Below are 25,619 nucleotides of genomic sequence, written 5' to 3'. Positions count from 1 at the left end.
CCACAGAACAACCAAAAGTTTAATGAAATGTAAATATAGAGAGACATGTAAATAAAAGATCACACTTCCAATTTTTAACAACAATACATCTCTCAGTTTTAGTAAGTTTTAAAGTACATTTCTAACTCCACCAGTATTGTGTTTTCAAAAGGTTCCAGCCAAGTGAAGGAATATTTAGCTTACTTTTTTGATAAGTAATTGAAATATTAAAAGCTTAAGGCACCCCCAGTGTACAAGAAGTATAAAAAAGAAAACATCTAGCTAGAAGGAGAAAAAAGAATAAGAAAATCATGAAAACTTAGAATCAAATGAGAAACATAAGCAACTGTCCACATATAAAGAGTATTGAAGAAAAAAGACTTGAACTCCTCCAACATCCTCTCGCGATCTTCAAAGCTCCTATCATTCATTTTCCTCCAAATACACCATAAAAGACAAGAAGGCACCATCTTCCAAATAGCAGCACTTCGAGTGTTACCAGCAGTCCACCAACAACCAAACAAGTCAATAACGCATCTAAGCATAACCCATGATGGCCCAAAGCAACTGAAGCAAGCATTTCATAGCCCAAAGCGACTTCATGACGAAAACACACAGAACCCTGAAAACATCACATTTTTCACAACCAACCCTTGTGATATGAAAAGAGTATCAGGACTAGTTTTAACAAACTGAATAAGACCAATTACTATAAACGAACAATAATCCTTTTCAGCTATATCACCAAAGTCTCTATATCTTCAAAGCTCCAAGCATTCCGCTCTCTCCAAAGGCACTACGTCAAACACAACCCTGACCTCCCTAACCTGCTAACAAATCTCTTACCCTTCTAGGCATAGCCCAATCAACACTAAACAGATTAAAAATTGAGCTCCATAATTCTCTTCCTACTTCACAATAAATCAGAGGGTGATCAATGGACTCCCCACTCTATTTGCACATGCAACACCACTCCACCACCACAACATTCCTCTTTCTCAAATTATCCAGAGTCAATATTTTTCCCTAGTGCTGACATCCACACATGAAAACGCCACTCTCAAAGGAATCTTAATCCTCTTCCAAAGAAAAGGGGATCCATTAGGACTGGTTAACACTTGATAATACAACTTCACTTAAAACTTACGCCTTTTGGAAGGAACCCAGCATATTCTATCCACATCTCATTGTCTTACTCTGAAAGAATACAACATCTCAAAAAAAGAAAAGACCACATCCATCTCCCAATCATGTACGGGTCTAGTAAAAATTACATTCCAATTAATATTCCCATCTCGAAACTTCATATTTTCTGCCAACCACGCATCTTTACTACATGCAATGCTAAACAAGTCCAGACAAGATATCTTCAATGGTAGATCCCCATACCACTCATCATGCCAAAAACTTGCCTTTGACCCATCATCCACCTCATATCTAACAAATTTTGAAAACGTTTCCCACCCCTTCTTATAAATTTCCATACTCCCACTCCAAATGGCCCCGTTACCTCTTTAGGGCACCAACCTCCCCTTAAACTATCACATTTAGTGTCTATTACCAATCACCATAAAGCCTCTCTCTCCGTAGTATACCGCCACAACCATTTTCCAAAAAGAGCTCGATTAAACTGAATCAAATTTCTAACCCCCAAACCACCTTATTTCATCGGATTACAAATTTTCGACCAGTTCACAAAATAGAACTTAAACTCATCCCCAATTCTACCCCATAAAAAATTCCTCTGAAGTTTCTCAAGCCTATTAGCCACACCTATTGGAATAGGGAAAAGAGACAAACAATAAGTACGTAAATTGTAAAGAGTACTCTTGATCAGAGTCAATCTACCACCCTTAAATAAATAAAGCTTTTTCCATCCAGCCAACTTACATTCCATTTTTTCGATAATGTCATTCCAAATAGATATAGCCTTATAAGAAGCACCCAATGGCAAGCCCAAGTACTCCATTGAAGAAAATCTACAACCAAGAATACGAGCTAACCCTTCTAAACCTCCCACTTAGCCTACAGGAACAATTTCTGATTTTACCAAATTAATCTTCAATCCTAAAACAGCTTCAAAATATAAGAAATATATCGCAAATGCCGTAGTTGTTCAGAATTTCCATCACAGAAAATCAGAGTACCATCAGCAAATAGTAAATGAGACACTAGGAGCTCTTCATTATTCCTCGACCCCACTGAAAATCTAGACAAAAGGATAGAATACAATCCAGACACTAGCATTAATGGAATGGAACGAAAGGCCATCCACCTTTGGTCGCCAACTAAACTGTTCAGAATACAATCGATTGTAGAATTGCACTATATGCTCCCTTATTTCTGTAAAGTTAGAAGACATGGACCCGTTGATAACTAAAGAATCCACAAAGTTATTTCTTCAATGAGAAATTGCCACCCGGTGAAAAATTTCGTATTTTTATCCCCTTCTCAACCACAGGGCCTTTGATTTCTTGCCTCCAACTCACTTCTTCAATAAGAATAACTCTCTCCAATTCCTTAAACATATCTTCCTTCCTCATCCTTTTATCCTCAGTTAAAACTCAGCCCTCTGCAATAAAATCCAGCTCCCGAATACCCTCCATAAGATCCTTCTTTTTCTTCCCTATATTACCAAAAATCTCTTCATTCCATTACTTCAAATTCGCTTTCAATGCTTTCAGCTTACTTGCCAATATATAACTTGGTGACCCTTGAAAACTATAGGACAGCCACCATGTTTTCACCTGCTCCACAAAGCCCTCTTATTTCAGCCACATATTTTCAAACTTTACATACCTACTACCTCCACCTGACCCACTACAATCCAACATCAATGGAAAATGACCTGACAAAATGCTTGGAAGTCTCCTCTGAGAAACTTCAGGAAAATGTTAGCCCCATTCCGGAGATAGAAGAAATCTATCAATTCTAGACCAAGGCTACAAGTCACGATTATTCGACCAAGTAAAATAAAATAATCGTGATCTCCATAATTAGGAGAGCTTTCCAATTTTTGACATCAAAGCAGCAAAAATAGTGATAATAATGAGCAAAAATATAAACCATCCACATAAAGATTCCCATTAGTGATTTACATTCTTATTAACTTGTTATGACTTACTGCAACAATCAGAATTTTTTTTGATAAGTAAAATTTATTGAAAAGGCGCAAAGGGGCGCAACCCAAAGTACACAGGATGTATACAAGGAACCCCTAAGGAAAGGGGGAAAGAGAACAACTATCTAAAAAATCAAGATAGGAACATTCATGCATAGTCTTAATTCTATCCCTCCACATATACAACATTTGAAACATCTTTCTCTTCAGATTCGACAAATCCGTCTCACAATCTTCAGAGCAGCGAGCATTCCGTTCCCTCCAGATGCACCACATCAAACACAACGGAGCCATGCGCCAAATCTGTAACGAGGTCCGATTACCCTTCTGGCCCCTCCAACTCCCCAACATGTCTTTCACCGACTTCGGCATTACCCACTCCACCCCAAACAGTTGCAAGAGTGCCCTCCATAATTCAGAAGCCATCATACAATGCAGAAATAAATGATCAATGGATTCTCCAGCGGATTTACACATATAGCACCAATCCATTACGATAAAGTTTCTCTTACGAAGATTATCCAAAGTTAAAGATTTCCCTAGAGTAGCCGTCCAAACAAAGAAAGCCACTCTCGGGGGAACATTAACTTTCCAAATACTTTTCCATGGAAAAGAGAACTGAGAATGACTCGACATCAATTGATAGTAGGACTTTACCTCAAAAGATTTCTTACGGGTTGGCACCCAACACAACTTATCCTCTCCCTCGCTGCTAACTTTGAAGTTGTACAAAATCCCAAAAAACCTACTAACCGCTTCGACCTCCCAATCATGAACAGGACGAACAAACAATATATTCCATGAGATGATGCCATTTTGTCTCTGCATAATATCCTCCACCCAAGCATCCTTTCTTCTAGCAATAAGAAACAACTCAGGAAAGAGGATTTTCAAAGGAATATCCCCACACCAAACATCATGCCAAAACAAGACTTTCGAGCCATTCCCGATCTCATATCTCACATGCGCAGCAAAATCATCCCATCCCCTCCTAATGCTTTTCCACACGCCAAACCCATAAGAACCCCCAACCTCCTTAGAACACCAACCACCCCTCAAGCTTCCATATTTGACCTCCACCACCTTTCTCCAAAAAGCATCTCTCTCCATAGCAAATCTCCATAACCATTTACCCATCAAGGCTTTGTTGAATCTAACCAAACTTCTCACTCCTAACCCTCCCAAAGCTTTAGAAGAGCAAATCGTACGCCAATTAACCAAATGAATTTTGAATTCATCACCAACACCACCCCAAAGGAAATCTCTCTGAAGTTTCTCCATCCGATTAGCCATACCCACAGGAATAGGGAAAAGAGAAAGAAAATACGTAGGAAGGCTAGAGAGAGTGCTATTAATCAAAGTTAACCCCCCCCCCCCCCCCTCTAGATAAACACACCTTCTTCCACCCTGCTAGTCTAGCTTCCATCTTCTCAATAACATTGTTCCATATATTAGTATCTTTATATTTAGCACCCAACGGAAGGCCCAAATACTTAATCGGAAGCGATGCCACACCACACCTAAGGATACAAGCCAACTCCTCGACATCCCCTACCTCGCCCACCGGAACCATCTCAGATTTGGATAAATTGATTCTCAAGCCCGAAACTGCTTCAAAACAAAGCAACAAACACCTCAGGTCTCGGACCTGATCAACAACAGGATCACAGAAAATCAACGTATCATCCGCAAATAATAAATGGGAAACCTTCATGGCCACCTGGGAACTCGATCCCACTGAGAAACCCGATAGCCGCCCACTATCCACTGCAGCATATGTCATCCGACTGAAAACCTCCATCACCATCACGAACAAGAGCGGAGACAAAGGATCCCCTTGACGAAGACCCCGAGAACTACGAAAAAACCCTGAAGGCGACCCATTTATATTGATGGAAAAAGAAACAGTAGAAATAGCATGAGCAATCCAGCCAACCCATTTTTCCCCAAAACCACATCTTTTTAGAACGTAAAGCAGAAATTCCCAATTGACATGATCATAGGCCTTCTCCAGATCCAATTTGCAAATTATGCCCGGAGTTCCTGAACGAATCCTACTATCCACACATTCGTTAGCCACCAACACTGAATCCAGAATATTCCTCCCCTCTACAAATGCATTCTGAGACTGAGAAACAACCTTCCCCAAAACCACCTTCAACCTATTAGCCAGAATCTTAGAGATGATTTTATACATACCACCTATTAAGCTGATAGGACGAAAATCCTTGATATCCACCGCTCCGGCCTTCTTTGGAATCAACGACACAAAAGTAGCATTAAGGCTCTTTTCAAATTTACCGGTAGAATAAAACTCCTTAAGCACCGCAAAAATATCATTCTTCAATATCTCCCAACACTTCTGAAAGAATGCCATAGAGAAACCATCAGGCCCAGGAGCCTTATCCCCTTTGAAATTCTGAATAACCGCCCAAATTTCATCTTCCTCAAACTCACGTTCCAACCAAATTCTATCTACTTCTTCAATGGAAGAAAAAGTAAGTCATCTACCTTTGGTCTCCACTGATATTGCTCACTATAAAGCTTCGCGTAGAAGTCTACAATGTGATCTTTGATAACTGCACGATCCTCAGTCAATTGACCATCCACCACCAGTGCCTCAATCATATTATGCCTTCTATGCGAATTAGCCACACAGTGAAAAAATTTCGTGTTGCTGTCCCCCTCTTTTAACCACAGAGCCCTGGACTTCTGTCTCCAACTGACCTCTTCAAGAAAGACATGCTGCTCTAACTTTCTGGAAGATTCTACCCTCTTTAATTTTTCTTCATCAGATAACGGCCTCTCCTCTGCAATCAAATCCAGCTCGCACAGTTCAGTCTCAAGTTTCTTTTTATTAGCCCCTACATTCCCAAACACTTCCTCATTCCATTTTCTAAGGTCAAATTTCAAAGCTTTTAATTTCCGAGCGAACACATAGCTAGGCGAACCTTCAAACCCATAAGATCTCCACCAACCCTTTACCAGCTCCTCAAAACCATCAACTTGCAACCACATATTCTCAAACTTAAAAGACCCCCTGCCTCGTCTACCGATGCCGCAGTCCAAAATCAAAGGATAATGATCCGAAAGAAGCCGAGGCAAACGCCTTTGAGAAACCTCAGGAAAATACTCCTCCCAATCTGGAGACAGCAAAAAACGATCTATTCTGGACCACGAACGGCAATTAGACCAAGTGGATCTCCTCCCAACCAAAGGAAGATCAATGAGAGCCTGATCAAAAATGAACTCAGAAAACTCAACCATAGCATGGGTAGATCTCCCTTCCCCCCCCTCTTTCGCTTGGATACCGGACAACGTTAAAATCCCCCCCCATACACCACGGCATCTCCCAAATATTCCTCACACCCGCCAATTCATCCCAAAGGCCATTTCTATCACAATCATCATTAGGCCCATAAACACCCGCAAAACCCCACTCAAAATTGTCTGACACATTACGAAAAGCACAGGCTACCACATATCTCCCAACATACTCTTCAAACTTCTCAACTACTCTTCTATCCCACATCAACAAGATACCTCCTGAAGCCCCTCTAGAGCCCAAATACACCCAATCCACATAAGCACAGCCCCAAACACTATAAACCAACTCCCTGGTAATTAACTCCAATTTTGTTTCTTGTAAACATACAACGTCTGCTTTCCATTCCCTTAACAACCCCCTAATCTTCGTTCATTTCTCAAACTCATTCATGCCCCGCACATTCCAAGAAATTATCTTTGGCTTCAACATAAACAATTGCCTACCCTCCCCTTCCTAGTCAACCTAGACGATTGACCTCCTTTCCCATCATAATTCACCGAACACTCTAACCTCTTCACTTCACGTTGTCCTCGGTTCCCCATAGTACTACTATTATTGTTATGCCTCACTCTATCAGAAAACCGCTGTGCCTCAATACCATTGAATAATTCCATCATCTTCTCCTCAAGGCCTGGACAAGAAATTCCAACAACTTTGCAAAAACCACTAATTCTCTCGAGCACCCAATCCGATGACTCAACTCCTAAATCCTTCTCCAAGACTGCCAAAGGCATAACATCCAGCAACTCAATATCCCCCAAATTCTCCTCTATGCTAGTCATCAAGGCTAAATTGTTTACCCCCTCACCCTTCTCCCGACAATCAAGATCAATCGTAACAACATCCCCCTTACCACTCACTTCAATCATTTCTAGGCCCCTGCACTGTACTGCCATCTCTCCCAGTCCAATCTCAAATTCTGCCTGTTTCGGACTTTCTAACCCTTGCTCCCCCACCTCCCTGCCGTCTCCTGCCTCTACACTCAAACCAGAATCCGGTCCGATCTTACCCAACCTCCCGCTTTCACTGCCCTTGTTAAAGCGCTCCTCCTCCTCCTGATTTTCCGCCGGTCCAACAATCAGAATTGAGGAAAAAAAAATTGGTAAGTAATTTCATTATCAGTTTCATTAATTAAGTGTAAAGGGGCCCAACTCTAGTACACAGGGAATATACAAGAGAACCCTTAATATGAAGAAAAAGAAGAACAAAAAGTCAAAATATCAGCAAAACTAGAAACCATAAGTCAATGCCATTAAAATGCCTGAGTTGAGGTGATGTAATGCAGCTAGGCAAGCCCCATCAAAATGCCTCTATGATACATCCTGATGTTATTCACAGGAACGGTGAACATCAAAAGTAGATATAATATGCCACAGTAGTTTCACTTACCACCATAATCAGTAAATTCTCGTGGCAGTGCTGAAATGAAGTGCAAAAGTATCTCCAGAGGCACTTCAAATGTACACACCATTGAAGCAGCAGCCTCAAGGATTTTGTCACAAACTGGTACCAATAGAAAAGGTATCATGTTAATTATGGTCTGGCCTCTTAGTAAGTATAATAAGAATAATCAACTGTAGAAGACGACAAAATATCATAACCTAACAGATCAGTGTTTAGAGACCTCGAAAACGATAATTAGGATTGAAATGTTGTTTGCTGCTCTCAATAACAAATCTCAAAACATCCAGTAAAATTGTTTTATCATGACGAGGAAAACTTTCAGAAGGAATTTCTACTTCAACCACTTCAAGAAAAGCATCCTCACGCCACTTTGCTTCACCGTTACTTCCACTAGCAGCTGAGGCAACGCATTCAGCAAGACCCACCAATCCAGCTCTGCAGAAAGATTGCCATTTAGCAACCGATGCTAAATTGCACAAAAATGCAATTCGTTTCCTGCAAACCATGAGGAATGAACATATCAATCACTTTTCAGCCCCAAGAATAATTCTTCCATTAGCAGAGTTCCTACTAATTCCCATTTCATTCTTTTTTGTGGAAGTGTGTTTGAACTGTAAGAATCCATTTGGTGGCCCTCCAGTTTCAAACTACAATTTAGTGTAGTTTAATTGTTCCAACATGTTTCGTGTAGCCGGTCTCTGCTATAAAGATAAGTTCTATAAAGATTTTCTCATATTTGTTATTTAAATTGCTTCAAACAGCAAATTACTAGAATTTCATATGCTTAAAATATGCACCATAGGGATGCCTAATTTATCAAATACTTTTCATTTCAAGTGAAAATTGAGAGTATCTATTTTACATTCAAAATTTTGTTTTATTTTATTTAAAGATATACATGATAGAGAAATGATCTTTTCATATCTCTTATACATCTCCCATACATTTTTTTTTTGTAAATCAATTATTGAATCTGTAGGACTCGTAGATTTAATGGTTGATTTGTAAAAGAAATTCATGGAAGATGTACAAAAAATGTACATGTAACATGTCTCTTTATGATAACATACTCTATATATATATATATATATTGTTATTTGAGAATGAGAAATAATTCTCCTTCATCTTTCATACACATCTCTCCCACACTTTATAAGAGATTGGCAGAAATGGAGAGGATCTGTTTTCCTAAAAAAAAAATATTATTTTTTAATGAGGGTGGCTGGATAAATACTAGTGAAGTGAAATAACAGTTGAGATTTGAAGAACTATACACGCTTAAAAATCATGTTAGGGAATTTGTTATTCATATTAAAGCACGCCTAATTTCAAACTATCATTTTAAATATAATCAAAGTTTTTATATGATTCAAAATGATAATGATGAGACAATGTCATTTCTAATCTATGACAAGATAAGATTGAACTAATTTTGTTATCATGTGATAAGAATATTCTTGTTTCAATAATTTTTTAATTACCATACAAATTAACTTTGCACATCATTAATTATAATTTGAATGAAATTAACAAATTTCATTCAAATTATTGTGTAATTCAAATAATTAAAAAAACAATATCACTTAAATAGTTGATGCAGCCAGCTGGTCTTAACTCCAAGAGAAACCTTCCATTAAGTTCTAAGCAATTATACCAGGAAAGTGGTACGTTGGGGTTCATGGTACGGGTACAGGGAAGTGGAACACTCTTATACCTGTTATGTTTGGATGGGGGTAGGCACGCACGCAAACATAGACAAAGACACACATATGGCTTTTGCAACTTTTCTGTTAAAATGGGAAATAAAATCCTATCGAAAGACGAGTTGTTCATGGCTATCCAACTACCTCATTCAGATACTCATTTTAAATTCTTATAATTTAAAGAAAAAGTCAATCATCAAAGTTAAATAGTTAATTATTCTAAAAATCTGCTATTTCAAAAGGTTCGATCAAATCAGATAATTATATTACTTTAGACAAGGAAAAACCATAAAAATTCAAATAAAATTTTTTCTTTTCTTTTCTTTTTTGTATGAGATTAAATCGGTTTAATTTTGGAAATCAGGATAGTCAAAACTGGAAACCTAGATTACAAACGTACCACGAATAGGATTGCTTCCAGATTGATGTTCTAGAGAGGAAGGGAGAGTGAATCTGGTGACACTGGTTCTATTTTTAAGGGTGTTCCTGTCACTTCAGTTTTCCTGGAGTTTTTGGGTTTAGTGCTTGTTTGGTTGCAATGTTCAAAAACTGTTTTTGCTTTTTAAATGCAGAAAACACTTTTCAGACATGGTAATCCAAATAAGTTTTTAGATGTGGTCCTCATTGAAAACACTTTTCAATTTTAGCTTTCGAAAACACTTTTCACAAAATACTAATTAAGAAAATAAAACATAAAAAACACTTTTAGAAAACTTCCCCACATTCATATAAGAATATTTTCAAAACACATACTCAATTTTTAAAAGACAAGTGAAAACACTTTTGCAAACACGATTCAATCTTTCATGCACAACAACAGCCTCCACTTAAAAAAAAAAGTTGAGGTTTTGGAGGCCGCCCCTCCACAGTGAGGGAGGTAGGTCCCACTGACACGAGGATGGCTCGAAGCCATCCCCTAATAGAGGGGTGGCTCATGGCTCCCCCACCCAAAAAAAAAAGTCCCCTTTTTTCTTTTTAGACCTGCTTTTTTCCCTTTTTTCTTTTGATGTTTTTTAGGAAATGGTATAATTGTTATTTTCTACAGGCTTTGTCAAAAAATTGATGAAATCTATACAACATTGAACATTAGATGGAATTATCGATTTAATAGTAGGGAGAAACTCAAGGAGTTACAAGAGAAAAATAGAAACTCATGGGGTGATTCAGTAATTTTTCTATTTTGTTTTATTTCTCTATGTTTTGAAAAATTGTTTTCAATATTACATCTAAACACTTCAGTTTTTTTCTTTCAGAAGCATATTTCAAACATAGTTGTCCAAACCAGTTTTCATATGTGAACCCCCACAAAACACCATCCAGTTTTCAAACACTGAAAACACCCTTAAGAACAAAACAAAAAACACTTTTCAAAAACTCATCAAAACGTACTTTTAAGTTCTTGTTGGTAGTGTAATGACAAAAGCATCATATTAGTGACAGCCATGTCATTTTGGGGAACTTAAAACATAATTAATGTGGTCAACTAGTCTTTAGTAGAGTATCAACTCCATATCTAGGGACTTATCGAAGTAGTTAAATTCTGTCTACAAGGCCTAATAGCATTAAACTTAAGTTAGACCTGTAGTCTATATTAATTATGAATGAAAATATAAGAAAGCAAACTTCTCTTGACTACAAGAATTATTCTAATAACTGAGATTCGTCCCTTATCAGGCTTCTAAGGCTTCATATGCTGATTTCCAGCAAGGACTCATTTTGGCAGCATTTGTTACTGCATTAGTACTTCTTTACCCACATTTTATTTTATCAATCACATGATAGCATACCTCTCACTCAGGCAACTTGTATATTGGTGTAAAAACCAGGCTGCACCTTCAATTATCCTCGATGAGTAGACTCCTTTTACACCTGTAAGAGGGGGAAAAGAAAAAAACCAACTTAGCAGAACATGATAATCTAAATAATTCTTTTTGCTCATAACATTTTTTTATATATATAAATAAATGATTCGTTTTGCTCTTTTTTTTTTAACATTCTTTTTGCTCATAACATTATAGAAGAGTGAAGGATAAGCACTAAACCATCTAACATAAAGGAAGTTTAATGAATACATATAAGATACAGAGAGATTATCCACCAACTAATAAGAACTCATAATTAAATTTTGAAATTTCATTAGATAGTCAACCTCCTAAAACTACAACATAGGATAAGAGAATACAGAAAATAATTTGACCTCAAAGAGGAGAGTCAATGTTGAGAGCTATATTCATTGTGACCACCTAGAGAACAATATTGAACAAGAGAGCTTTCAAGTCCAACAATCTTACATCGAGGGCTTGCAATTAGACCCCATCCTTCTGCTATAAGTTCAAAATTGGAAAAAATTGCACACATATTTATGAAAGTAGATAAAATAAAATAAACAAAAATGCGTTTCAAACAATTTATTAATTACATGAATTAAAGTCATGACAGGATCCTAAGACCAAATGACTGAAATTTGCCCAATTGATACCATAAGATTTTTCTAGAAATGGACACTTACTGGATATGAAGACATTAATCATCATAAAGTGTGAGATGAGGAACATAGGCAGTGGAATAAGTTTGAGGATCGAGAGCTCTAGGGGCTTAGAGTTGGGTTGTTTTGGGGGTTTTTCCTTGTAGGATCGGTGGTAGGCGATTGCCTCTTGTATACTCCATGTGTATTTGGGGCGCCTTACGCTGTTTTTTAATAAAATTGCACTTACTTATCAAAATCATCATAAATCTTATTTGAAAAGAAGGATTTATTCACATTCATGGACAAAAGAAATCCAAGTAGAACTAATTTTCCCATTTAGGTTTAGTTAAAGGAGAGTGAAGCAAATTTTGGCAACAATATCAAAGCAGGTAGGATGAAATAGAAGACATTAGTGGAATCTGCATTGCTCACCAGATGCCTAGCAGTTCACTGTAAAAGTTAAGAGACAATAAACACCAGCCAATCACATGAACCAAAATTTAACCATAAAAAATATGATAGTTAGAAGCAGAATTGGATGAGGTTGATGGAAAAATCAGTAAAAGGACAAAAATATAAGAATTTAAACACAGTGAACTCAGAAGAGAACAAGAGTATCATTATTTATTTGGGGACATAAGATAAACAAGAAAATGCATAAGATGGTTTTTAGCCACATGCATCAAAGAAAAATGATCACGCTGAAAAAAAAAAAAAAAAAAAAGAGAGAAAGAAAGAAAGAAAAGAAGAAGCAGCTAGATACTAGACATTTAACTAGGGCATGGATTAAGAAAAGGCAAAAATTAAACATGATATACCTTTTTTTTTATGAATAATGTCATATCATTGAAAAAGCACAAGGGACACAACCCTAGTACACAGGAAGTATACAAGAGATCCCCTAAAATGAGGAAAAAGAAGAGCATAAATTTAAAAACTCCGCAAAAGTAACACAACTCGGGCTATGATGAGCCAATATCCATAAATATAAGGTGTTAAGCACATTTCTTCGCAACTCCAACACCAATGTTTCTACATCTTCAAATTGCCGAGCATTCCTCTCACGCCCAAAACCCCACATTAAGCACAAAGGAACCTACCTCCAAATCATCTTAGCTTGACCACACTCCAGCGAATCGCCCCAGCTAGTCAACAAATCTAGCACCCGTCTCGGCATAACCCACTCCCACCCCATACAAAGTAAGAAAGTAGCTCCATAGACCTCGCACAACATCGCAATGAAGTAAAAGGTGGTCAATAGATTCTCCACTCTTCTTGCACATACAACACCACTCAACCACCATGACATTTCTCCTACACAAATTGTCATGCGTGAAAATTTTTCCTAAGGCTGCTGTCCACACAAAAAACGATACCCTCGACAAAGCATTAACACGCCAAATACTCTTCCAAGGAAATGAATAACCCTCTTGGCTAGTTAACACTTTATAGAATGACTTCACTTCAAATTGCCCCCTCTTGGAAGGGCCCCAAACTAACATGTCCTCTGCTCCATGTCAAATCGGATGAGAATAAAACCGCTCATAAAAAGAAAGTACCATCTCCACCTCCCAGTCTTGTACTAGGCGCATAAAGACAACATTCCAATGTGCAGCTCCATCTTGAACAGACAAGTTATATACGACCCATGCGTCTTTATATCGAGCAATACTAAACAAAGCTGGATAGCATAGCTTCAACGAACTATCCCCGCACCATATGTCATGCCAAAACCGTACACTAGACCCAACCCAACCTCAAAGCGAACAAACTTGGAAAAAAAAAGTCCAACAATCTTCCATACACTCACATCGTAAGTCCCCACAACCTCTGTTGAACACCATCCACCCCTCATACACATACTTAACTTCAATCACCGATCTCCATAAAGCCTCCCGCTCCAAAGCATACCTCCACAACCATTTCCCCAAAAGAGCTCGATTAAACTGAATCAAATTTTGAACTCCCAACCCACCTAACTTTATTGGAGTACAAATTCTGTGCGAATTTACTAAATGAAATTTTACCTCATCCCCATTGCCACCCCATAAGAAATCCCGTTGAAGTCTTTCAAGCCTGGTAGCCACAGTCACAGGAATAGAGAACAACAACATGTAATACATAGGAAGGTTGGAAATATTACTTTTAATCAGAGTCAGCCGACCACCCTTACACATTCAACATTATTACCTAGGCTAGATCATTTGTACAAGGAAGAGAGTACAAGAGGGGAAGCCAATTAAATGACTAATCGAGGTAAATATACCTTAAAAATAGTTAAATTAACGATTAAAAAAAGCTTATAAAATGAAGAAAATAAAACTTCTACAAGGATTGGGTAAACAGCCGATGATTCTATCCACTCCCATGTAAAAGTTACTACTAGTTGGATATTACCATCTTTTATGATGGTCTTGCAGGTGAAGACTTGACTTTAAAAACAATTTTGTATTATGTACAAGTCTACACTTCTGATACACTAGCTCATGCTGGAGCACCCAACGAGTTGCCATAGAAAAGATAGAACATGAAGGAGCCACAGCTATTTGCATGAAAATAGTTAGTATTCATCCATGGAAATGTTAGAACTTCACTAGCCATGTTGCCAATGGCCAGTGCTATGCCATGTTCACAGCAGTATGGTGTATATGAAAAACAAATTAAATAAATTAGTCCAATCTTCTACAACAAACCAATTTCTTTTATAAGCTTTCTAAAACTATTAAAATTAATTGCCTATAGTAGAATATAACAGTATCAAATATGCTTGAAGAGTGAACTGTAGAGGACCAATCAAGTTGAGAACAAACCAAAATCTTTGTGGTGCACCGGATCATTCAACCCTTGTATGAATGGACCAAGAACAAAAGTTTCAGGCACTGATTTTGCACAGTTTCCATAGTGCTTCCACTCGATTCCCAGAAATGACTGCATAATCAAGCACCTAACTGCATTGCACATAAAATAAAACAGGAGAAAAATGAATTATGTCCTCAATATCCTATCAAAAACTATGAAATTGATTTACAGTAGACTAGCTACAACTATGAAAGAAACTAATAATACATGGTTATAGTAGTAAGTCACCAGTACCAAGAGGATTATCGTGACAAAAGCCCCGTTCCCAAAGAATTGATAGCCAATTAAAGACCGCACCCGAAGCTTCAATCTGGCTTTGATGAACTCCTCCATCAACAGAGCTTGCAAAATTAACATGTGACATAGAGAATTGAAGCAACAATGATACCTGCACGGAACCAATAGTTTCTAGTAGAATTTCTAGTAGATAGGCTGAAAATTTGAGGATGTGTCAAATTTTGCATAGCACAATATGAAGCCTTCAAGGATATCCTACACTACAAAGACAAAGAAAGATATATCCTACATAAGAATCATTCATTCCATCAGCCAATGATGGAGCACATTTGGTAGGAGTCACATAAGGAACTTTTCGTATCTATGACTAAGTCAGTTCCTGAACCCTGACAAGTCTTTTCATCAACAAGGAGCACCACCTTCTATGTGAAGATTTCTTGTTTTCTGATGCACATCATCTTTTTGTTTCACCTTCCTATGCTTACCAAACATTGTTTGGCATTTTAAGATCATTGACAAGGTGTGGCCTCGCATAAATTGGACTTGGGACATCATCAATAACATCCAGCACTGATGCAGATCGGATTTCACATCGCTTCATGCAGTCCAGCAAATTGAAAATTATGAAACAAAGCAGATTACTTGGAGTAGAACGGCCACATTTTTATTCGAATATCAGAGAAAGGCGAGTTTGGTGGTGTTGGAAAACTTATTCAATTGGATACAATTTTATATTTCACGAGAACCTTCCAAGTCCAATGCTTACTAGGTCAAAACGGGTTTTCAACAAATTCGAAAAATCTGGTTCAGGAAGTTTGCTCAAGCGAGATTGTGACTAATCACAGGACAGAAACTGTGCTCAAGCAAGTTTGCAAATGTTTTAAATAAAGGCTATTTTTGTAATTTTGTTTTCAAGGTTGAAACCCTAAACCTAGTAAGCATAATTAGGGTGGCTTGGCCAACCAGTTTTGATAGTTGGAGTTATTCCTCAATTTTATCAATAAGAAAACACTATTGAGAAAGTTTTTCCCCTTTTCCCTATAATTCTTCAAATTTTCTAGGATTTATAAAAGATTTGTTAAGTCGTGTGTTTGTAGATTCTACTTCTCACATCATGCTACATCAGCTGGTATCAAAGCCAAGTTGCGATGCATCAAGCACTCAATGCTTTCTTTAAAAGTTGGTCAAACATCCCTTTCTGGTTCCTTTGTTAGGTATCATTGTTGTTACGTCCATCATCAACTTTAAGTAAGACCTTTGTCAGAATCCTATATTTGGCCTTTGCTCAGTCCAATAAACAACAATAACTGAATTTTCTAGGTTCTCTTCTATTCCTCCAACATGAGGCTTCAATTTCCGAAATGAACCCAAAGTTTTTTTTTATATATATAAGTAAATAAAATATCATTAAAAGCGCAAAGCACCCCCTAGTACACATGAAATATACAAGAGAAAACACTTAATTAGTAGGAGATAAAAGAACAAGAAAAATATGATAACTAATCATTAAAGGAGAAACAAAAGCAGTTGTCCAAAGTTTTTTTTTTTTTTCTTATGATGGGAAGACAGGGTCACTTCGTGTACCCACCCCTGAAGGATAAACCCCGGACCCGTGTAACACACCCCAATCGCACGAATCAGTTAAATCTGGCTTTTGCCAGGGGTATAGTCCTAAGGAATATTTTGTCCAAAGATACAAAGTATTGAAAAATAAAAACTTAATCTCCTCCAATGTCATCTAGCGGCAGCGTGCAAGGTGTCGCACCCCTACAAACTAGTGGCACCCTGCTGCTAGATCTAAGTGCAAGCTACAAGATTCCACAGATTGTTGCCAAATCCGGCAGCAAGGGTGCAAGATCCCATATCCCACCACTAGATCTAGCGGTAGTGTGAGGTGTCGCACCCCTACAACCACCCAACCTCTAGACTAAGCAAATAGGGTAGGTTGAGTTTGGCCCGGGGGGGGGGGGGGGGGGGGGGGGGGGTTGGTTTTGCAACCCCTGATTTTCTACAACCAGCCTAACCCCTATCAGAAACCAATTTATGTTACCAACCACTACCCGACAAATGGCGAAACAGGTCAGTGTCAATAAACACATAAAAAATAAATAATAAAATGAAAAACCTACTTCGCTTCAAAAGCAAGACAATCCTCATATGGCAATTTCATATAGACTTCAAAAATAATGACTTATCTCAATTGCAAATTGAGGAAAGGTTCATTAGTTACACCAATAACAAAATAAACATGATCCCACACCTGGTGATTCCATGCTGCTTCAACTAAGTGAGTACCATACTCTTCAAGCATTTCATATAGAAGTATAAAAGCCTCCCACTGCTGCTGGCTGTTTGAATATATATCGGCTGTGTTGCAGATTTTCCCTACACCCATTGACTTGGCTTCCTTATCAGCCCAGAATTCCCTCTTTGTCATACTACGAGGGATTTGTCCTCCTTCGCGCAATTTCAGCTCTGAATCACCAGAAGAGGGTTGGCTTCCTCCATTTAAGTGTAGTGCATTCTTCAATATTTGTAACGACTGCTTCCTCACTAAGCCCTCCTTATCAACCTGACCAACCCCACCAAAGAAACAAAAAAAAAAAGTCAGTTAAATTTACAAGCAAATCAGAGTGGTTTAACAAAAAATGGTAAAACAATAAAGCTGAGGTACCAATCCTCTTCTAATTTCATCCCAAAATTCTTTTTCAGCTCTTATGTCAAATGCTTCCACACTCCCACTTGTGTCAACATCTTCATATTCTTCTGTACAAGGGAAAAAAGACAAATACAGAGAGAGTACATTATAGGCATCTCTTCTCTCTAAAGGTCCAAGTGAAAACAGTTTTCTGCAGCACTTCCAAATTTTCTTTAGGAAACACTTCCTGTGAGCCAATCAAATACGTTCAGTACATAAAGATAAAGCCTCAAGATAGAATGCATATGAAATCAGGTAAACAAGATGCAAGACTCACATACTTACAAAAAGTTGGAAGGCTTTTACCTGGAAAGTATACATGTCTTCCCATGAATTGAGATTTCAAAAGACTGATAGGAAACAAATGCTTTGAAAATAATTGGGAGGAAAAAGCCAATCGCACAGGACCGATGTTCCACACTTTGTACAAGCAGTCCTTCGGTCACATTACAAAGATCCAAAATCAAATTGGCAGCAAACTTTTCTGCAAAAGATCCATGTGCCACCAGAAACTCTGAGATTGGGGCTGCTTGCAGGCTTTGAAGGGCAGCATCCAGCATTAAGGTTAGAATATGACATGATATTGGTAATGGGAAGGGTCCAGATGGAGACATCATGTGTTCTTTTACCACTCCCACATCATTTGTCAGGTCATTTAAACCCTGGAAAACCGAGGACTCAAAGGCATCTGATCCTTTTTTTTCAAGCATACCCGTAGAAAGATCAACATATCTCAGAAAAAATTGCACCAAGGTTTCCTCCACAACAGCCCAGGAATCAGTCCCAATCACAACATCAATGAACGATTCGGCAATCTAAATTTAAAATCACACAAGGCCAGGAATAATAGCATCAAAGAACAGTTAGATTCAGGTGAAAAATCAAAGAATGCAATAAACATGACTGAACCCTCTTTAAACATTCTACCTGGTTAAGCATTTCACGGTCAGCTGCATGTACTATCTTCAACAAAGGAATAAAGATTCTCGACATAAATGATTGCAAAGCAATATTATTGGCCCCTGCAAGAGAAATTCACTCAAGTTTCAAATGTATATATATGTGTGTATCTATATATTTTTTTTCTTTTTATTTTTCTTGTGGATACCATAACTCATGCACCCATATGATTGAACCGTCCAGCTCTTACTTATGGAGGAAGGAGATGTCATTTCAGCAAAAGGCCTTTGGTTCAAATGTATAGTATGTACAGGCCCACACATTTTACTTAGTTGAAAACCGAAAGAACATGAGGTTACACAGCTCAAAAGTACATGACAAGACAAATTTACCTGATAAAAGAAAAGACACAGGAATAAAGTAGACAAATGAAAACATTCTTTCCCTGAAACGTTCTGGAAACCAAACAGAACATACACAATTCCATGTAAAAAGTATTTGATTTAAAATAATAAAGGCAACCTATCAGGGTTTGCAGCGATTCTAGTAAAGTACAAAGTAATGTTCTTACAATTTCAACTAGAAGAGAAAACTCATTTCCAACATTGGTCCGCACATGATAACTCACCAATTTTCTTTAGAAGGTGACAAATTGCAACCACCAGCGATGTAAGATAGTTACACCCGTCAGAACCCAACTTCTGATCCTCCTTGATAATATCCTATACAAAAGAGCCAAACCCAACTAAACATCAACTCAAATTCAATTACCCTTATTTAATTTTTGAGAAAAAGTGCAGAAAAAGAAGAAATTTTAAATTTTGCTTCATATGCTAAATATCATTCCAAATTTCCTAATAATGGAAAGATTCACATAAAACCATAGTTAGAAAAACAAAATGAGAAATGATATAGAAACACCCAAGTGGCAACACATCCGCCTTGTAATTCAAAGCAAACCCACCATCCCATTAAGCTTCAAAGTCTTTTCTTTTATTCGCTTTGCACACATATAACCATTACTCTGTTCTCAAACCATTTCCCTTAGAAAATGTGAAAGCTTATCTTTGCTTTTATTGCATTTTCTAAGCAACCAGACGCAGAATTAAAGGTTTTACAAACTGGGCGCTTCATGAAACTAGTGGTACCTTAATGAGAGTAGGGAAAACGTTGAGAAGGGAAGCGAAGAGGGACGGTGGAGATAAGCCAGTGGAAGCCAATATGCAATCCAACAATGCTGGAATAGCGGCCGGAGGCACTTTCCCAAAGCCCGTTGACAGTGAAGCAATGAGAGAGTCCATGGACTCGCTCTTTATTGCAGACATATCCAAAAGTACTATCTTTCTCTCTCTGGGTGTTTCCGGGGGTTGCAGAGAGGCTGTAAGAAGAGAAGGTAATAAGAAGCTCAATCCAAACGCAACGTTCAACTTCTGAAAAACCCTACGCTAGGGTTTTTCTTTTCAGGTGGGTTTTGTGCCTGCTGGCTGCTGCTGCTAGGCTCTATTACTCTGCTTCTGTCGTGTCCCCCTCCCCCGTCTTGGACTCTTGGGACGTTTCCAAATCTGTCTGCTCTTTTTCAAATTGTGAAACCTTTTTACTTATTTAATATTGTTTTCTCAAAAACAAAATACTTTATATTGCTTAAATTTTATCAAAAATCAAGCAATTTTTATGTGAATGTCCAAACAAGATGCGATTGACAGCCCCCTTTAATAACCCCCTCCCCCTCCCCCTTATTTTTATCTTTCCCAAAAAAAACAACTCAAAACATTTTTAATAGTTTTTACTTTTTATATCACATTAACAATTTTTTATTATTATTTAAATAAAAAAATTCACTACAATATAAAATTTTTCTACTTTTCCATATAAATTCTTTTTACTTTATATCACATCAATCACTTTTTATTCACACTTCAAAAAAAATTCTTACATAAGGGAAGGGGAGGGGAAGGGGGTTACTAAACGGGACCTGAAAATAACACCAAACATATCTCTATATATAAATATATAATTAATGCGGGTTAATTTAAGTGATTTTTCTTTTGTTTGTTTTAGGAGAGTGTAAAAAAACACTCAAAATTACACATTATACATCCCCTCGCACAGAGTGAGGTCCATGTACAAAGGGGTTGTATAGTAAGTGTGTAATTTTGACTTTTTTCTCACATAAATCCCACCCCGTGCCACCCCGTGCGAGATGGTGTGTAGTAAGTAAGTAATTTTATTTTTTTCTAAAAAAAAAAAAAAAAAAAAGAGTATGTAATTTTTTTCACATGGGTGTTTTTTTAACATTGCTTTTTTTAAGGGTATGACGTGAGAAGTTGCAATCCCTCTTTCTTACCGCCGAAAATTCGGCAATGTTGTAGTAAATACAGCATGTAAAGCAAGCAACACAATTACCATTGCTCACTGTAATTGTGATACCTCCAGCAGTCCAGTTCCTCCATATCCTGGATTTTGTTCACTACAGGGCACCATCAATTTTAAGCTTAAAATAAGGATGATTAGGGAGAAACGTTTGACACGTTTGATGCACATGGTAGAACTTTTGGTTCGTTGGGTTTGCCTACAAAGTAGAAATACTCGCTGTGCATTACTATTTTCTAAGAATGTCTTGGTATTGGATGAGTTTGTTTTGATATTGAGTAAACTTACTTTTTAAACTCACTAGTTGACGCAGCATGTTTTAAGTGATTTTTTTTAAAGAAAAAAATAATTAATATGAAAAGCCCCCTAAAACATCTTGTCAACCAACATAAAATGAGTGTGATAAATTGGTGAGCGAAGAGCATTAGTCTTTAATATAAAGCTCGATTTCTTGGAATCCAAATAACCTACAAAGGAATGGAACTTCATGTTTTTGACATTTCTGTTGGTTGTATCATTTTAGAGCGCAACGATGATGTTCCCTATGGGAGATCTCTCATGTATAGAATAGAATGGCCTTCTAAAACAAGGGTGGGATGTTAAAAGCGTTGTAAATAGTTTCATAAAAGAGGCATAAGCCAAAAACATTCATGTAACCACCGTTGGGTAACGGAGTACTTAACACTCTATGGTCCGTATTAGTTTAAATGACGTATCACAATATACGCTACTAGATGCTATTTCGGACTCGGATAGTCCCTTTTGTGTATTTTGTATATGGCTAGTGTGACTTGTAATACGTAAATGTAGTCATTCTTTTGTATGCATAACCTATGCTTAAGCCTCAAACAGATAGACATTAATTAGCTCTTTTGTGTAATGAATAGTTCATGATTATGACGTTGACTTCAGCAGTTAGATTTTGTATTCCACTGCATATATTATGTAACTCTGATATATCAGGTACATGTTATGGAATATGTACTATGTGTTGGCTTGTGACATGTAGTCATGCCACTGTGATGACTCATTTGTATGTTTTCGAAATAAAAAATAAAAATAAAAAGGTCGTCACAATTATGACGGCTGTCAATTGGATGCCAAGATTACATAAGCAAATATAGCAATCCAAATGGCAAAGATATATCAATATCAACCCAACACATAGATATAATAGGATTTTCATACACAATATCTCAAGAAAATATTCCAATCAACAAATATTCTAATATTCTAAAAGGCACAAATACTTAAAAGAACAAAGGAAGACAGAATACCACCGAATCAAAAAAGACATGTAGAGAATGCCAAAATTTCAGGAAAAAACTGCGAGAAAAACACACAACATGACATGATAAATTAATAAAAATCCAGTGGAATGCGGCTGGCCGAGAAAGAAAGCGACGGATAAATACCTGTAAGGATCGCGTCCGGACGTGTTACCAACTTGTCCAGACGATCCACTGCCAGATTAGCAATTGGGAGGGTCGCTTGCATCCGAACTATAAGCCAAGTCAGTCCGAACACTTCACACTGAAAAGCTAAAAATCAGAGAAAAATAATTTTCCCTATAGTTAACTTCATAACACACATGTATAAATAACTGATAAGATAGTCAAATAACAATTCAAAAATATGCGAAGATATAATTGAGAGTTAAGTATTCAATAAGCACAAATTTCCTTACAGATAGAAATTTTAAATAGATGACTTAACTTATGCTATGCGTGTGTGTGAAAGCTTTCTCAATAAGGTATGATGTTTGCTAATATGATTTACAGCAACAGAATTTTCTAAATAAGGGATAAATTTAATGTTAGATCAGTCAAAAGTTAAACTTTATCTTACTAGGGCCTAGTCACCCTCATCTGATAGACTCCCCCTAAGAAGCAACACTTTTCTTTTACTAAGTTCATTAGTGACAGTTTGTTTCCACAATGAATTGGTCTCTTACTGTTTCTATAGGACAAGTTCAAGAACATTTTTAAGCACATTTAGCAATGGATCTTTTGAATCCAGATTTTTTTATTTTTTTGATGCTTTATTTATTGCTTGTGCTGCAACCTAGAGAGAAAGCCAAGATTTATGGGTTATAGGTTCAACTAGCGAGTTGGTCAATTTGACCATCTTAGCAAAAAAAATATCTCATCAGAATTTTTAGAAGCTTAAAATCAAAGAGTGAAAAAAAAAAATGTACCTTAAGGGAGCTTTGGATAGTGCACAATTTTTTCATCACATGAGAAAATCAACTATCTAGTATTAAGACATAATAGGAAAACTTAGCAGATATAAGACATAAACTCTCAATCATATATAAGTATATTCAATTAATACACAATGAACTGAGATATCAGGCAAAAATACATACAATATCTAAAAAGCTATAAAAAAAAAAAAAAAAAAAAAAAAAAATTCTGCATCTTCTCCCCCAATTTTTTTATTTTTTATTTTTTTTATTATGTTGAAAAAAAAATAAGACAGAAAAAAAAAAACAACAAAGATATGTTATGAGGAAAAGAAACAATATCTCGTCCTAGCATGTGAGGTAAAATCAAACATATCCTCAGGGAGAGAGGTTTAGAAATACCAAGATAGAAAAACAGTCGCCTGACGTGCAAGGCATGAAAAATCTACATTAAACACCTGCATAATTTTTTTTCAAGGCAAACAAGAGAAAATATGGGGATAGAAAATATATAGTTCCTTAAACAAAATGCAAGGCATGAAAAAGATATGACATGATAAATAATGCAATGCAAACATACCTGACATGCACTAGGATTTAGGAACCAAAATTCTAGACATGGTGTGACTTCACTTTTACTAGGTGAGTCCACTCCCTATCACGGGGTGAATGGTTTCATCTTTTCTGACCCAAACCTTTTTAACCCTTGGAGGCGAATTGTGGATCTTGTTCACATTGTCCAAGAGGCTTAGGACATTTTGCATCATGCTAATCAACCCTTCATAGACATGGTTGTTGAGAGGCTCTTGCAGCTTTTTCTTGAAGTGCCTCGATTTGTTGTTTTTGGGCTTGCCACTCTGTCTATTGACAGGAACAAATTTATGTTGTTGCTGCTGATGCCATGAAGCTTGATGTGCCTTTGGAGGTCGAGTGCTAGATGTTTCCTTCTTTGGTTGTTCCTTCTTGACCTTCGTCTTCTAAACTCGCAATTGTGAACAATTGGGTCGGATGTGACCGCTGATGCCACAATGACAGCATGTAGGGACAAACTTTTGAGTGGGTTGTCTCTTGTGTGGAGGGACATATTTTGACTTGGAACCTTTTTCAACTTTTTTATCCTTCTTAGGAGCATCCTACTTATTCCAAGTCCTCGGGGAATTTAATTTACCACAATTTGGTCTAATGTGTCCCACCATCCCACAATGATGACATGTAGGTAAGCTTCTTGTTACAATTCTCTTACCCTTGTCTTCACAAGCATTCTGAGGCTCTAGAACTGAGGGCTTCACAAACACAGTATTTGAAGTAGAGGCAATGTTGGAGGCATCAGTATTAGCTACATACCCAAAACCAGTCTTGTCAGATGAACACTTCTGTCTTGTCAGCATCTGGGCTAGCTTGTGGTATGAGAACTTCTCCAACTGTACCTGTGCATCCATCAATTTACCTTCCAAGTTTGTGATCTTCTGAAGTAATGTGCTTTTTTCTGTCTTCATAGTTTTTAGCTCCATCACATTCTTCTGATTAGTCTCTCTCAGCTTTGGGAACTCGATGTATAAGATTCCAGATGCCTTTTTTAGTTCTTCTTCATCATTACTCAAGGACTCCTCAGAATCAGCATGTGGAGCAATAAGAGCCAAAATCCTCTAATCTTTACTTGAATCATCATTGAGAGTAGCATGGAAAGCCTTTTTTGCCTGTTTGAGGTTTCCACAATTTGCTTGGATGTGCTCAAAACCTAAACATTCAACACACTTAGGACCATAAAGATCCTTTTTGTTAATTTCAACTTCTTCTTGTTCAGTACCTTCGAGATCCCCTTTGAAATTCAGTAAATCTCTGATATTCCTAGCAAACATAGCTATACCATCCTCATCATCAGATTCTTCTTCAGAATAATTTTTACTTTTACCTTTTGAAGCCTTGAGATCAGTAAATCTCTGATATTCCTAGCAAACATAGTTATACCATCCTCATCATCAGATTCTTCTTCAGAATAATTTTTACTTTTACCTTTCGAAGCCTTGAGAGCAATGAATTTAGCTTTATTGACAAAGGGCAAAGACAACTTATAGGTTAAAAGAGACCGAATGAGTTCTTCAATCTTCATGTTGTCTAGATCCTTGTTTTCTTTAATTGTGGTCACCTTGATTCTAAATTTTTCAGGTAAAGATCTAAGAATCTTCTTAATGAGTTTTGTATCTGATACCTTATTTCCAAGATTAATAATAGAATTACGAAGATCACTTATTCTATCATAAAACTCATTAAACGTCTCATTCTCCAACATTCTAATCCTTTCAAATTCAGAAACTAACATTTGAAGTTTAGCAGATTTAACCAATTTAGCTCCTTCATATATAGTTTC

General features: G+C 37.1%; 1 protein-coding gene across 2 annotated transcripts in view; it reads right to left on the bottom strand.

Moving 5' to 3' along the window:
• Positions 1-20,265, bottom strand: part of LOC133854045 (uncharacterized) — a 50,845-nt gene extending 30,580 nt beyond the window's left edge. Inside the window, exons 1-11 of one of the 2 annotated variants that reach the window (XM_062290071.1) lie at positions 19,845-20,265; positions 19,325-19,418; positions 18,724-18,818; positions 18,103-18,611; positions 17,773-17,983; positions 17,359-17,670; positions 15,096-15,249; positions 14,813-14,950; positions 11,323-11,404; positions 8,053-8,327; positions 7,818-7,931 (exon numbers count right to left, since the gene is read on the bottom strand). In XM_062290071.1, coding sequence (XP_062146055.1) covers positions 7,818-7,931; positions 8,053-8,327; positions 11,323-11,404; positions 14,813-14,950; positions 15,096-15,249; positions 17,359-17,670; positions 17,773-17,983; positions 18,103-18,611; positions 18,724-18,818; positions 19,325-19,418; positions 19,845-20,021 — 2,161 coding nt within the window. In that variant the 5' untranslated portion in view covers positions 20,022-20,265. Of the gene's footprint in view, positions 1-7,817; positions 7,932-8,052; positions 8,328-11,322; positions 11,405-14,812; positions 14,951-15,095; positions 15,250-17,358; positions 17,671-17,772; positions 17,984-18,102; positions 18,612-18,723; positions 18,819-19,324; positions 19,419-19,844 lie in introns of those variants that run through there. The other variant, XM_062290073.1, reaches the window with a different exon arrangement.
• Positions 20,266-25,619: the final 5,354 nt, after the last annotated feature.

Source organism: Alnus glutinosa, chromosome 13 (genome assembly GCF_958979055.1).
Source record: "Alnus glutinosa chromosome 13, dhAlnGlut1.1, whole genome shotgun sequence".
NCBI classification, from domain to species: Eukaryota; Viridiplantae; Streptophyta; class Magnoliopsida; order Fagales; family Betulaceae; genus Alnus; species Alnus glutinosa.
This window is presented reverse-complemented; position numbering and strand designations above follow the sequence as displayed.